Source organism: Peromyscus maniculatus, chromosome X, assembly GCF_049852395.1.
Source record: "Peromyscus maniculatus bairdii isolate BWxNUB_F1_BW_parent chromosome X, HU_Pman_BW_mat_3.1, whole genome shotgun sequence".
NCBI classification, from domain to species: domain Eukaryota; kingdom Metazoa; phylum Chordata; class Mammalia; order Rodentia; family Cricetidae; genus Peromyscus; species Peromyscus maniculatus.
In genome coordinates, this window is record NC_134875.1 from 88,504,168 (window position 1) to 88,518,334 (window position 14,167).

The window sequence follows — 14,167 nt, forward strand, 5'->3', positions numbered from 1 at the left end:
ATTCTATTGTTTTATCCTCAGGTTCAGTGATTTTTCTAATTTTCTAGTGCACTCAGTGAATTTTGTTCATTTATTTAGCTATTTTTATAACTTCCATTTGGCTCTTAAAAATAATTTTGTTGAGCTAAATATGGTTACTCCTAGCTCTAATGCCAGCATTCAGAAGGCAGGAGCAAAATGACTTCAAGCTTCAAGCTTGCATGAGCATTATGTCAAAAACCATACTTGCCAATAAAAATATCATTTATTTGCTGTATTGTTTTAATTTTCTCTCATATTTAAATGTAATTTGTAATTGCTTGTCAAAACAGCTTTTATGGGTGCTCTAAAATTCTTGTTAAACAATTCCAATAATTGATTCATCTAACTGGTAGTGTTTGGTGATTGTCTCTTTTCCATTAATCTGAACTTTTTGATTCTTGTTATCATGGGTGTTTATGGTATGTGATATATTTTGAGGATACTCAGAGTCCTGCTAAAATCTTCCCCTTTATCAGGCAGTTATCTGTGTTAACATACAGATTCTGGACTTCTTTGTGGATGTCAGTTTGAAAGACTAATTTTCTAAATCCTTGAAATATTAATTGGTCTATACTTTGTTCTTTGGCACTTCTGGGTCTTGCATTACTCTGCTAGACTACCTGATGGTTGGAAGATGTTTCCTGAGCATTATCTCTATTTATCTCATTTGAAGGAAAGAAGTCTCTGAGTTTTGTGATGAAAGATATTTCTAAGACTGTAGTGGTTGTAGTATACTACCTTCCAGTATATACTCAGCCATCCAGCCTTATGTAGTATTTATAGACTCAAAAAATAAAGATGGTACTTTGGCTACTTGTATCAATATCTCTGTTGCTCAGGTCCACTACAGCACAGTATCTCTGTTTGTGCATGGAGAAATCTCATGAGCTAGCCAACTGCTTTGGCACAAAAAGTTTTCCCTTTTGAAATAGGGATAATAATACAACCATAGAAGTTTATATGGAGAATAGACAAGTATAAAAGTCCATGAAGGCAGGGGTTTTTCTCTTATTTTAATCATTTAGTCATGATACCCATGGCAGATTCATAATACATAATATTTATTAAGTGTTATCTGAATTAACCACTAAAATCAAGGAAAATGCTGAACAATATGTAAGTTTATTATTTGATTGTCAGTGAATGTGGATAGCTTCCATGATTGTCTTCTCTAGTCAGTTAACAGGGACTCAAATCCTTTTCTTCTGATACCAGAGTTCTACTTATTTCAGAATGCATAGCAATACCCAATGTTACTTGTTCACTGAGAACTTACTGTGCACTAGCCATGATGATAACAACACATGCACAGTGGAATTATGGAATAGAATCCTAAATGCAATTTTGACTCAGTATTAACAATTTCTCCTCAAAGGAGCTCTGGTGTTTTTGTATAACCAGTAAAACATGGTTATGCCTGTTTCCCTGCAGCTTGCTTGCTTGCTGGCTTCATTTCTCTCTCTCTCTCTCTCTCTCTCTCTCTCTCTCTCTCTCTCTCTCTCTCTCTCTCTCTCTCTCTCTCCTGGAATAATCAGACACTGGGGTAACCACTGAGCCATCTCTCTCCTTACCCTGAAGCATTCTTAACACATGATATTGTTATCTATTTTTGCAATTTGTTTACTTTAGTAAGTGAAAAATCATAGGTGAGGATGGTGTTGTACTTAATTCACCTGGTTATGAATAAGTTTGAACATTTCTCATCTGAAGCATTTATGTTTATAGTCAGTTGTTGTTTCAGTTCTATATATTTCAGATATAAAATCTTAGCCTGTGATACAAGGTATATGTATTTTTTGTTTGTTTTATACTTTTGCTTTTAAATTATTGTGCCCAAACCTTCTTTTATTTTTTATGTGATTACATTCTTACCTATTTATAGACTTTGGACTTTTGAGTTACAATTAAGAAAGGTTTTCCTATTCCCAGTCTAAAGAGAAATTCAGCTGACTCCCCCAAGTATTTTCCACTTTTAATTCTTAAATATCTGATCCATTTGAAATTTGGTTTTGTTGATAATATTAGGACCAAATTATATTTTATTATTTTCCACATAGTTGTCTAAGTATTAAAAGTTATCTCAAAATTTTCCCAAAGAAAATGCAAAGCATATTGGTTTACTTGCTGTTTTTAATTGTGGTATATATAAGTTGTCATATTTCAATTATTTTAATTATAAAATTAAGTGCTATTAATCACATGTGCAATTTTGTTTATATCTATTTCTTAGACATTTTCATCCCCCAAACAGAAATACTGTATCATTATGCATAAACTTGAAAAAAATCTATGAGTACAATCAGGCATGAATTTTGTAGCTGTTTGACCTGTCAGATGTAGAATAATTTTTTTAACCACAGTGTACAGGTGTTTTTTCTCTTTTTATTGAAAATGGATTTTTTCTCACATAATACATCCTGATTATGGTTCCCTTCCCTCTAGTGCTTCTCATTCCTCCCTACTTCCCCTCCCATCCAGATATACTCCTTTGCTATCTCTCAGTAGAGAAGAAACAGGTTTATATGGAATAATAATAAAATAAAATATAATAAGATAAAACAGAAACTCACACATCAGAATAGGAAAAACAAATAGAATGAAAAGAGCCAAACAGAAGGCACAAGAAACAGATATAGAACAGACACATCCCTTCTCATATTTAGGAATCTCATAGAAACACTCAACTGAAAGCCATAATATATATGCAAGGACCTATAGGGTAAAAACAAAGCAAAAATATATAAATAAAAGAAAGTAAAAATAAAAATAACAAATAAGATAAACTTTTAAAAAGGGAAAGCCCTGACATGACATTATGAGACAAGAAATGTCCAAAGATGCCATCAAGCTTGTTTTCTGTCGGCCATCTACTGCTAGGCATAAAGCCTACCCTTAAGAGTTGTTTGTTTCTCCAATGGCATTCCCTTGGAGAAAGCTACATTTTCATGTGCAAGTGCTATCAAATGGAGAGAGTTTCTGGGTTAGGGATGGGGACATGTGTCTCCTCTTTTCACCTCTAGAACACCATCTGCGACAGACTCATGTGGGCCCTGCCTCAGTATCTGTAAGTTCATATGAGCTTTGATCCTGTTGATTTAGAGGGCCTTGTTCTCTTGCTGTCCTCCGTCCCCTCTGGCTCTTACACTCTGTTTACCCCCTCTTCTGTGGGGTTCCCTGATCCCGTAGAGGAGGGATTTGATGGAGATATTACATTTAAGGATGAGAGTTCCAAAGTCTCACTCTCTCTCTCTCTCTGAATAGTGTATGGCTTTGGGCTTCTGTATTTGTTCCCATCTGCTGCAGCAGGAAGCTTTTCTGATGATGACTGAGCAAGGCACTGATCTATAAGTATAGTAGAATGTTATTAGGACTCATTTTATTGCTATTGTTTTTAGAACAGCAGTATTTGGTTTTATCCTAGGTCCCTGGGATATTTAGCCTCAGGTTCTTAGTCATTCAAGCAGTATTTGGTATGGCTTCTATCTTATGGGGTAGACCTTAAGTCAAATCAGATATTGGTTGGTTACTCCCACAAGCTTTGTGCCACCACTGCCCTAGAATATCTCACAGACAAGACAGCATTGTTGACCACAGAGTTTATAGCTGTGTTTGGTGTCTATGTTTCTCCTTTGGTAGTGTGCAGAGTACCTTCTGGTAGCAAGAACAGTAGTCCTTATAGGTGAAGCCTCTAGGTAGGCACCTGCTTGAAGTCTCCATGTTTAGTGAATTGTGTAGGTGTTGTCTTCAAAAATTAGGCCCTGCAGTCAGTTTTTGGAGAAAAACCCATACTCTTGGCAACATTCTGGGTTGTTTGGGAGTTCCCATAGGACCATATTGGCCAACAACTCAATTAGATATAACCCAATTCTTGTACTAGAGGTTTCTACAATTTTTTTTTTGATAAGAGATGTCCAGAGGGGAGACATCCTCTGTTATTTGGTGCATCCATATAGATTGCCTTCATATATGTATATACTTTAGGAAGCGTCTACTGTATCAAATTTCCATATGACCCCATAAATGACCCTGAATTTTAGTTGTTTCTACCCCTATTCCCTCCCTCATCCCTCTTTTCTCTCCCCCACCCTTTTTGATCTTCCTGTTTCAGTTCCTCTACCACTCCATAACTGAACTGTCTATTCTAGTTCCCCTTTCTAGGGAGATCTATCCATCCCCTCTTTGGATTATAGCTTGATTATAATTGACATAACAGCCAATCTCCATATATATATATATATATATATATATATATATATATATATATATCATATTTGTCCTTCTGGATCTGAGTTACCTTACTTGAGATGATTTTTTCCTCGTTCTATCTATTTGCCTAATTATTCATTTTGTAACAGGCAAATGCTATTCCATAGTGGAAATGTCCCACATTCTTTATCCATTCATCTGTTGAAGGACATCTAGGTTGTTTCTAATTCTGGCTATAACTAGTAAAACATCAATAAACATTGTTGAGCAAGTGTCTCTGTGGTATGATAAAGCATACTATCAGTATATGCCCAAGAGTAGTATAGTTAGATATTGAGATAAATTGATTCTCATCTTTCTAAGGAGCCATCACACTGATTTCCATAGTAGGAGAGCTAAAATAATCTTTACAGAACATCTATTCCAATCTTTTCAATTGTTCAGTTATCTTATGCACAGAAAAAAATAGGTTGGGAGTAATAGTCCCAGTATCACTGCATTGATAACTGACCTGAAGCAAAGCCAGATAGATCCCTTATCCATTGGGTATTAAAACATGTTCACTGTACTAGAGTAAGAAGTAATTTTTCATCGTTACCCAACATGTACTAATAATGTGTTTTGCCTACAAAAGTTATAATAAAAAAGATAGGTACTTTTTCATGTCAGATATTTACTAGTACCCACCTTTTGATATATTGTAGAATTGTACTTTGTTGTACTCTTTATACTTAATAATGATCAGTTTATGTGTGTGGCCTGTCCTGCATGATAAAAGTGAAATGTGTTATTTCTTGAGGACAAAATGTTACCTTTTACCTGATATTTTTGTCATGGTAGCACAAAAATGAAACTTGTCATGTATGCTTCACTGTGACTAATAGAAGTCAGAATCCTCCTTAAATCTCTAATAGGCAGAGTGTGAATAAAAAATAATCTTTTGTCTTCACATAACTAAAATTTTGGGGGTTTATTTTTCCATAGTATAACCTTGTTTATTTTCATTAATGCACTTTGCTTTACTTCATTTTATGTCACTATACTATTTAGTTCCATTTCAGTTTTCTGTGTTGGTTACAATCTGAACTGATTCAGTGGCCCAATAATGTTGTTAAAACTTGTAGTTTAAAAAATATTGCTTTACAATTATATTCATATATATTGACTCATAGTGGATCTTCTCTTTAAAGCTCTTATGAATACGTCTATATTTCAGGACTGTGGTTATGGAGAAGGTGGAGATGCATACTGCATAGCCTGTCCTCCCCGAAAGTATAAAAGCACCTGGGGACATCACAGGTGTCAGACTTGCATCACCTGTGCTGTCATCAATCGGGTCCAGAAGACCAATTGCACAAATACCTCTAATGCTATCTGTGGAGACTGTATGCCCAGGTAAGCCTACTAAATTGTATCAGTCTTTCTGGGACTTTTAAAGCTCTTTTATGTCCCTTATCATCCTACCTCTTAGACCCCAGTAAAAGTATTCTAACTACCCACATCATGCTCTATTGAAGCTCTATGAATGGGCAAGCCAAACGTTCCTAACTAGGTCCCTATATATAAAATATCCAGCAATTATCAAATATAGATTAGCACTTAAAAGCTTATTAATCATGTTGACATTCTGCCTAAAATTTAAAGTAAAAATGTCGCTTTAGATAGATTGCGCAGAAATCATGAAGAAATTGGGATCATCTAACTGCTTCCCTGTCTCATGACGTAGCTTACCTTTTGGCTATAGGATGTGATGAATTAGGAAAAAATGGATTGGATCACACAAAAGAGATCTCACAAGGGTAGGTACTGCTTCCAATGAAGGAAACATGAAGGAAAAACTCTTAGTCCCTATGATTTCAGGAAGGACTGTTACAAGTCAATTGCCTGTTTCATGGCTCTGCCATTCCTTTCTGCTCTGATCACAGGTTCTACCGAAAGACACGCATTGGGGGCCTGCAGGACCAAGAATGCATCCCATGTACAAAGCAGACTCCTTCTTCTGAGGTTCAATGTGTGTATCTACTTTTCTCTCCCATCTTCTCCAAACCTCTGTGTGTTAACAAAGTCGATAGACTTCTTTCTTTATTCTTGTAGAAGGAGAATACTCCTTAGTATTCCTTCTATTGGAGTATTAGTGAAGGCAATCACCTTTGATTAAACCCCAACTTTTCATTATTCAAATTCAAATTCATTTGACCTCCTTTCCCTAGTCTTAAAAATTGAATCTAATGAGAAAATATTTTTATTCATACTTTATGAGCTACTTGGCTAGGTTTGATGGAGTAATGAATGCAACAATGTACTTTAAAAAATACTAGCATTTCTACACATAATTTCTATTAGAGTCAATATTGCTATTAGAGTCATGTACATGGTATATGGAAGTACTTGGCTTTTAGACCACATCAGAATATGAAGAAAGAACTAGAGTCTAGTCTATGTTTGGCACTTGAGGTTTATTTTTTTGTCCTTCTATAATTTTTGTGTATCTTCTAACATACTCTTTAAATTATTGGTGTATCTCTAAAAATCATGATGTATAAAACAGACATTGCAAAATACAAGTAAGTCTAGAAATAGAAAGTCCTGAATTAGCTGAGATTCCTAGATAATAAATCCTAAAATTTTATATATTTCCTTCAGATTTTTAAAAGAACAGACATAATAATCTTTCCTTTGTGATCCTTTCTGAGGCCCCTTCTTTCATTCCCTCCATAGAAAAAACCACTTTCATGAAATTTTAAGCAACTTTTTACGAGGCTGTCCTATGGTAATAAACAAATGCCATGTTTCCTTTCATAAGGCAAAGTCCTTCTTCCATCATGTGCCTATGATTGCTAGACTAGATAGTTGCCCAGTTCCTTGTCACAGAAAGAAGTGATTTAGATGTACCAGTTCTTAACTGACTCAATCTAGACGTGACATACATTGTTCCCACTCAAAGTGCATTGGCTGCAAATGTGTTGATGTTTTTAATAGTGTCTTTAAGTGTGTGGCAATTCATGGGCACATTCTTCTGCCACGTTCTCCACTAGTATTTAAATGTTTACATTACTTCATATATATTCATATTCTTAGACAATATGTGCTAATATTTTGTGCCTTACAACATTTTCTATGAAGGTTCTTTCTTCACTTTGTTTTTCTCTACTTTTTTTTTTTATATTAATAAACAAAAGTTTTTAATGACGTCTTAGGGGTAAATCACAATTTACTGATTCAGTATTTACTGATGAGCATTTTAATTTGGTTCTATTTTTTAGGTTATATTACTAAACATAGCATGAATAAACCACAATAACAGCATCTTTTGGTTAGTCATGCTAATTTAAACCAGGTCTGCAGCATATGAGTTCTGCTGTTTTCATTATAATTTTACTTACTCTCAGGTAAGAACATAGCAGCCCTGATAGAGATGACCTAAAAGAGAAGATGGGGCCTGAGGAACTTCGGGGCCCTTGTCTGATTGTTAACTGCCCACATTGACAAACCGCTCCCATTGTTTGGTTGTTGTTGTTCCACAGGTACCTTCCAGTTGAGCTTAGTGAAGGTAGATGCACACAATGTTCCTGGTAAAGAAGCCACACTTGTCGCACTTGTGGGCAGTCTGCTGGTGGTGTTTGCATTAGCCTTCCTTGGACTCTTCTTCCTCTACTGCAAGCAGATATTCAACAGACATTGTCAATGTGGTAAGTGTGTCTGCTTAACATTTCATGTGAATCAGAAATAAGATACCTTTTTTTGGTAAAAAGAGGAATTTTTCTGAGATCGTAAGTTAATGTGCCTTCCCTGCCACAAGGGAAATTCCCAGGAATGATGCTCTGTTATCATATGGGAGCTACCTGGGATGGCATCAAAAAAGATGGGATGTCAAAAGGGCTGGAATCTACCTGGATGTTTAGTGGACCAGACTGGTTTATCATGCTTCAAGGGTTTGTGGATAGTTTGCCTTAATGGGAAATCACTTGGTCAAGGAACCTAAAGTCAAAACATCTAATTCTATTTTTAAATTGTAATGTAACTCAAATTATCTAGATCCCTTGAGTTTATTTATTTTTAATCTTTAAAGTGAAAAATAGATTGGATAATTTGTTTAAACTGTTTTATGTATGTATGTATTAATAGATTCTGAAACATCAGAATCGAAGAGGATGATTTAGCTATACCTAGAACATGACTAATAAAAGTTAATGAGGTCTACAGTAAATACTGTCAATATAGAAATTTTCCAAAATGGGATTACTGAGAGCATAGTGTTTAGTCAACTTTCTTATATTTTCTGTCCTCCAAAATACTACTGCTCAAGAGAACTGACTAAAGTCATAGGACATGTTTATATGAAAATCAAGATAGACGATGATGTTTAAAGTCTTAATAACATTTCTACTTTTTAAAACGTCATCTACTAGCCAATAATGTAATACAGAAAGTATAGTTCATTAAGCAGCAAATATGGAAGAGGTAGGATCATCAGGACTAAATAAGACATTAGAATCTCAGACAAGAATACCAGTGTCCAATGCAGCTTCAGTGCAATTAATGGGACCAAGAACCTAATGGGGACAAGAAAACTAACTCAGACTAATAAATAGACCTGTGCTAGTAAAGGAAAGGATAGAGTTTACTAAACACACAGACTGTCAGAATTCCTTAACTTAATGTGGATACTGTGCCTGAGGCAGCACTTTATTTTAGCTTCACTCTACTTGTGTTGGAAAATCCTTCTTAAATAGAGCTTGCTTAGTCAATTTGGCTCTAGAGCCTATCAATGATTTATTCGTGTGTACTCCATGTTTTTTAAGCAAAGATGAATCTAGCATTTCATGAGATATAGTGTTTCCCTCCTGATTGTCAATGACCCTTATTCAACTCTGCTTCAATCTTCTTAAAGTTACTCTGGTAGCTCTGACAATTCAGATTATGGTGGACCACTGTATATCTGTTTCCTTGATCATTCAGTCTTTGGAAGGTGGTATGTAAATTAAGAATTCTTGCCTAGTTCTGGATCATGGATAATGAAGTGTTTGGGTCCCTGGTTTCAGCTAGGTGAATGTGATGAAATATCTAAGAACTGCCTGTCTCCCTGTTCTTCCCTTGGAAGAGAAAAAAATGAGTAACTTTTTCTAGCCTAAGGACACTTATTGTAGTATCCTCCTGGGAGCATAAGGACAGGTAGCTTCCTCATGATTTGCATATGAGAAAGGTGTCTATTAGTACTCACAGACTTATACACATTCTAGGGCTTTCTAGGGGATATCAACTTAGTGTGAATTAAACCCAATGCAAATGCAGGAAAAAAGAATGGAATTGTGACATACTAGAAAGACCATCTCCCATTTAAACAAGAATCCATTACTCAGTTCCTTCTCTTTGTTACCACTGAAAAACCTTCCAAATTTTCAAATGATCCAGAAATTTGTAATTGTGTATGAAATTTTCTTATGTACTCACAAATAATTTGAACGAACTACAGAACCACAACCATAGTGGAGAAATATAAACATATACTCAGTTTGTAACCTAATATTGAGTCAGACTCATGCATGAATGATGGGTTAATTATCTTTATCATTGTTATATCAAATTGTCACATATTTAATGGCTTGTCTCAGTTTCCACAGCTCAGAAGTTTAGCAGGCTTTTCCAGGTCTTAACAAGGCCTAAATCAAGAAATTGGCAGGAGTGTGTTTCTTTCTGTATGTTTTAAGGAAATCCATTTCCTCATGAATTTATAGGACTTGAGTCTTATTTTCTTAGTGGCTATCATCTGAAGGTCACTCCCAGCTTCTAGAGCAGTGGTTCTCAGCCTGTAGGTCATGATCTCTTTGGGGGTAGAATGACGCTTTCACAGGGGTTGCCTAAGACCATCAGAAAACACAGATATTTGCAATATAATTCATAAAAGTAGCAAAACTATCATTATAAGCCAGCATCATGAAGAACTGTATTAAAGGGTTGAAGTATTAAGAAAGCTGAGAACAACTAGAGGCTGCTCATATTTTTTGGATCATGGCTCTCTCTATTTCTAAAACTAGCAGTGGTATATTGATTTTTTTTTTTTTTTTTTTTTTTGGTTTTTCGAGACAAGGTTTCTCTGTGTAGCTTTGCGCCTTTCCTGGGACTCGCTTTGTAGCCCAGGCTGGCCTTGAACTCACAGAGATCCACCTGGCTCTACCTCCCGAGTGCTGGGACTAAAGGCATGCGCCACCACCGCCTGGCCTATTGATGTTGTTTTATGCCACATCTTTCTAATGCTCTGTGTCGTTTCTGCCTGCCGTCTTACACTTATCATGATGCATCTAGGAACCTAGAAAAATGGAACTAAATTAAAATGTTCATCATTAATCACAGAATAAAAATATGATTTATCTTAATGGTATTCATTAACTCACCTGCATAATTCAAGATAATCTTCCTATTTTAACATCCACTACCATAATTCTGATAGCATGGTTCCTTTGCCATATGATATAATATACCCAGATCATGGAAGAAAGGGGTGTATTAAAATATCTTTTCTATGAAGCATTTCTCTCTAGCTGAATAAATTTGTCTTCCCTAATCCAGCATCTGGCAGACTTAATGTCACACCCCAATGAAAGTATATTTCTGAAATGTTTGATTTTAGCCCACTTCTAGATGCTCTGGTCCTCCAGGAGGAAAGAGTAACTCTACCTCCTAGACCCCCTCACCCCTTCCCTATGCTCAGGAAGAGGTACCCTGTTGAGAAGAGACCCTGACTGTGGGTGACTCAGTGGCTTTCTGCTTCAAGTTGCAGGAGATTCGTTGCAATATGAGGCTGAAAAGGCAGTGGAGGAGGATTCTATTTTTCCCATGCCACCTGGCCAGGAGACAAGTCCTGAACTTCCAGTGAATGAGAGCATCTTTGAGATCAAGCCAATTAACTCCATTCTGGATGACGACTGCAGCTCTACTCGTGGCTTTCCCACCCAGGAGTCCTTTACCATGGCCTCCTGCGCCTCAGAGAGCCATTCTCAATGGGTCCATACCCCCATTGAATGTACAGAGCTGGATCTACAAAAGTTTTCCAGCTCTGCCCCTTGTACTGGAGCTGAAACCTTGAGGGAGAACACAGCTGAAAGCTCCGGAGACAGGCTGGGGCTCCACGTACCTTTTGAAGTTCCCAGCCTTTGACTCGACTGAGGTGAGCTAGAAAGGTATGGTTAAAAGACCAGACGGTGTGGGCCACTCTCAACACATCTCCAAGTTGTATTGTTCAGATAGGACTTTGGCGGAAGAGTGGCAGGAAATTGGGCTGATAGATGTTGGAGAGGCAACAGCTGTGGCACTAAGCTTTTGAGCTAATTTTACATCAGACTTGTAAGCCAACAATTGTCTGGAGACTGAGCAGGCTGACATGATGCCAGTTTCTTCATCTGGACCCCATTATTGACGAGGCATATTCAGTTTTCCCCTTTCATGTGTATAGACAGCACAGCATTGAACAGTGTGCAGCTCTATAGTCAAATAAATCCCAGTTTCTGAATAGCCTTATGAGCTTGTGGAAATCATTTTACCTTTCAGACACAGATTCTTCTGCTCTTAAGTTACGGTAAGGATTGAATGAAAACATACACAAGTGTCCTTTATAATATCTTTATGAGAGATTTTTATACCATGCTTCCTTTCTTGCTTTCCTTCCTTTCCCTGCATTCAGCCACAAATTACAAATTCCTTCTATATCCACTACATTTGTTTTGAACTTCATAACTTTATGCCTTTGTGGTAGGCAAATCAGAAATATGCTAATCTCATTTTAAACAAGCAGGAATTGAGCCACAGAGGTGAAAAGTGATTTTCTAAAAGTCATAGAACAACCCAATCTCAGAACTAGGCTAGAACCCAGGATTCCACTTTAGAGTTCATCTAACTCCATCATTGGATTTCAAAACATATGTGTATGTATCTCAATATATGTCACATATACATATGTTATATGTATGTATAAATATATGGTGGTGTGTGTGTGTGTGTGTGTGTGTGTGTGTGTGTGTGTGTGTGTAGAAACATCTTGGAGAAAAATCAGAACATATACAAAATTCATTAATGCTTCATGTACACCTTGTACACATACCCTGAAGGTACTTTCATGTACTATTCTTAGTACAAACTGTCATGTGTGATCCAGTATGAAATTGTTCACTTATGGTGTCATGCCAAATAGTTTTAAAGTTTCAAGCATTTGGGATTTTGAATCTTTGAATTTTGGACTAAGGATGCCCAGTCTATTTCTTCATCAAGAAGTAATATAGTTCTTGTTTATGTATTGCAATGAACAAGAGCTGACAACTGCCCAATGTGCAGTATAGCTTTGACTGAAGAATTGGAGCTTAATATGAAAAACATAACTGTCTCTCATACTCACTTATGGGTTCTGGTTCTGTTCCTTGGGCCACACATCTGACTCCTCTGTCATGGGAGAGAACTGAAGACAACATCTGTCTGGAAAGCACCACTTTGGGTTTTTCTCAAGTACATCGTGTTAAAACTTAACCAAGTTTCAGGAAAAATACCTTTGAGAGTTTAAAATAGTATAGATTTGTCATCTCCATGGCCAGGTGATCTATTCTGCTATTGTGTCCTAAATCACTGGTCTAACTATGCATTTTTAGAGAAAAGGAAGAGGGTGATGATGAAACTGAGTCACAGGATTCTAACTTCCTCTGCTCTTTTTCTAGGTCTCTTTCACTCTTGGCAACCTTGCCAGTGGTTGTTGCTGGACTTTCCTGCTCTTCTATTCAACACCAGTAGCATGGGCCTGGGACGTAGGCCCCACAATAACCAGTACTCTAAAAATGGAGTATACAGAGCCATCATCCTATCAGAGGTTTAAAGCCCCATCATTTCCCCAAGACTGACCTTGAACATTTATTGTTTTCTTATTTTAGTCTGGGGACCCAGAATTCATAGCCATGGGACTGCTTGGCATGTTATTTCTCTTTAATTAATTATGGAAGTTGGGGAAATAATGATGAACAGGGTAGAGTCTTTCTGCCTGTATATTTTTCCTGCCTATATTTTTTTGGTCAGGAAGGTCTGAAGAAAGGGTTTTACAGAACTCTCCTGAGAGGTTAGAGAGAAAAATGAAGTACTTTTCATTTTCACTTTCTGCTTTGACTCTCTCTCTCTCTCTCTCTCTCTCTCTCTCTCTCTCTCTCTCTCTCTCTCACACACACACACACACACACACACACACACACACACACACCAACATGGAGTAGAAGGATATATAGATATCATAGGGGAGGCCTGAACACACACGTACGCACAAGCACATACACACATGCACACAAACACACACATACACACACACAGAGCAGAAGTATATATATATATATATATATATATATATATATATATATATATATATATATATATAGAGAGAGAGAGAGAGAGAGAGAGAGAGAGAGAGAAAGAGAGAGAGAGAGAATGGCAGAGGCATGAACACACACACACACATACACAGAGTGTGGGAGGATATATATATAGAGAGATCATGAGGGAGGCCTGAAGACCTTGATTCTACAACTCATGTTCTAGTTTTCCATAGCTGTGATAGCTCTGAAACCAGCATATTTGTTAGAGTCTTCATTCTCAAAGATTAGGCTGCTCTCTAGTGGGATTCAAATTCATGTCTTTTAGCTTTTAAAACTGTCTTTTCTTAAACTTCTTTCCATTTTTATTACTCTAGTATTCTTACCTTTTTCCCTTCCAGTCAGGTCTTGACTGTGAAGTTTCTGAGGTGCAGGAGTAGAACACTGAGGAGCAAAGGGGACCATTTGGTGCTTTCTTGGCTGAGAGAATAGTCAGCCCATTTCTCTTAAGCCTGAACCTCCAGTTTCACATGCTTCTCAGTATGAATTGAAACCTTTTCTTCATAACCTTTCTGAAGAACATGGCAGATGTGACCATCAGGACT

The 14,167-nt window shown here is 36.7% G+C and overlaps 1 protein-coding gene across 4 annotated transcripts in view; it reads left to right on the forward strand.

Annotated features, from left to right (window-relative positions):
- The window catches only part of Eda2r (ectodysplasin A2 receptor), a 47,993-nt gene extending 34,532 nt beyond the window's left edge, over positions 1–13,461 (forward strand). The window contains exons 4-8 of one of the 4 annotated variants that reach the window (XM_042269075.2): positions 5,444–5,622; positions 6,153–6,238; positions 7,752–7,916; positions 11,000–11,405; positions 12,927–13,461. In XM_042269075.2, the coding sequence (XP_042125009.1) occupies positions 5,444–5,622; positions 6,153–6,238; positions 7,752–7,916; positions 11,000–11,382 (813 nt within the window). In that variant the 3' untranslated portion in view covers positions 11,383–11,405; positions 12,927–13,461. Of the gene's footprint in view, positions 1–5,443; positions 5,623–6,152; positions 6,239–7,751; positions 7,917–10,999 lie in introns of all 4 variants that reach the window. The other 3 variants (XM_006981176.4, XM_006981177.4, XM_076562877.1) reach the window with 3 other exon arrangements.
- Positions 13,462–14,167: the final 706 nt, after the last annotated feature.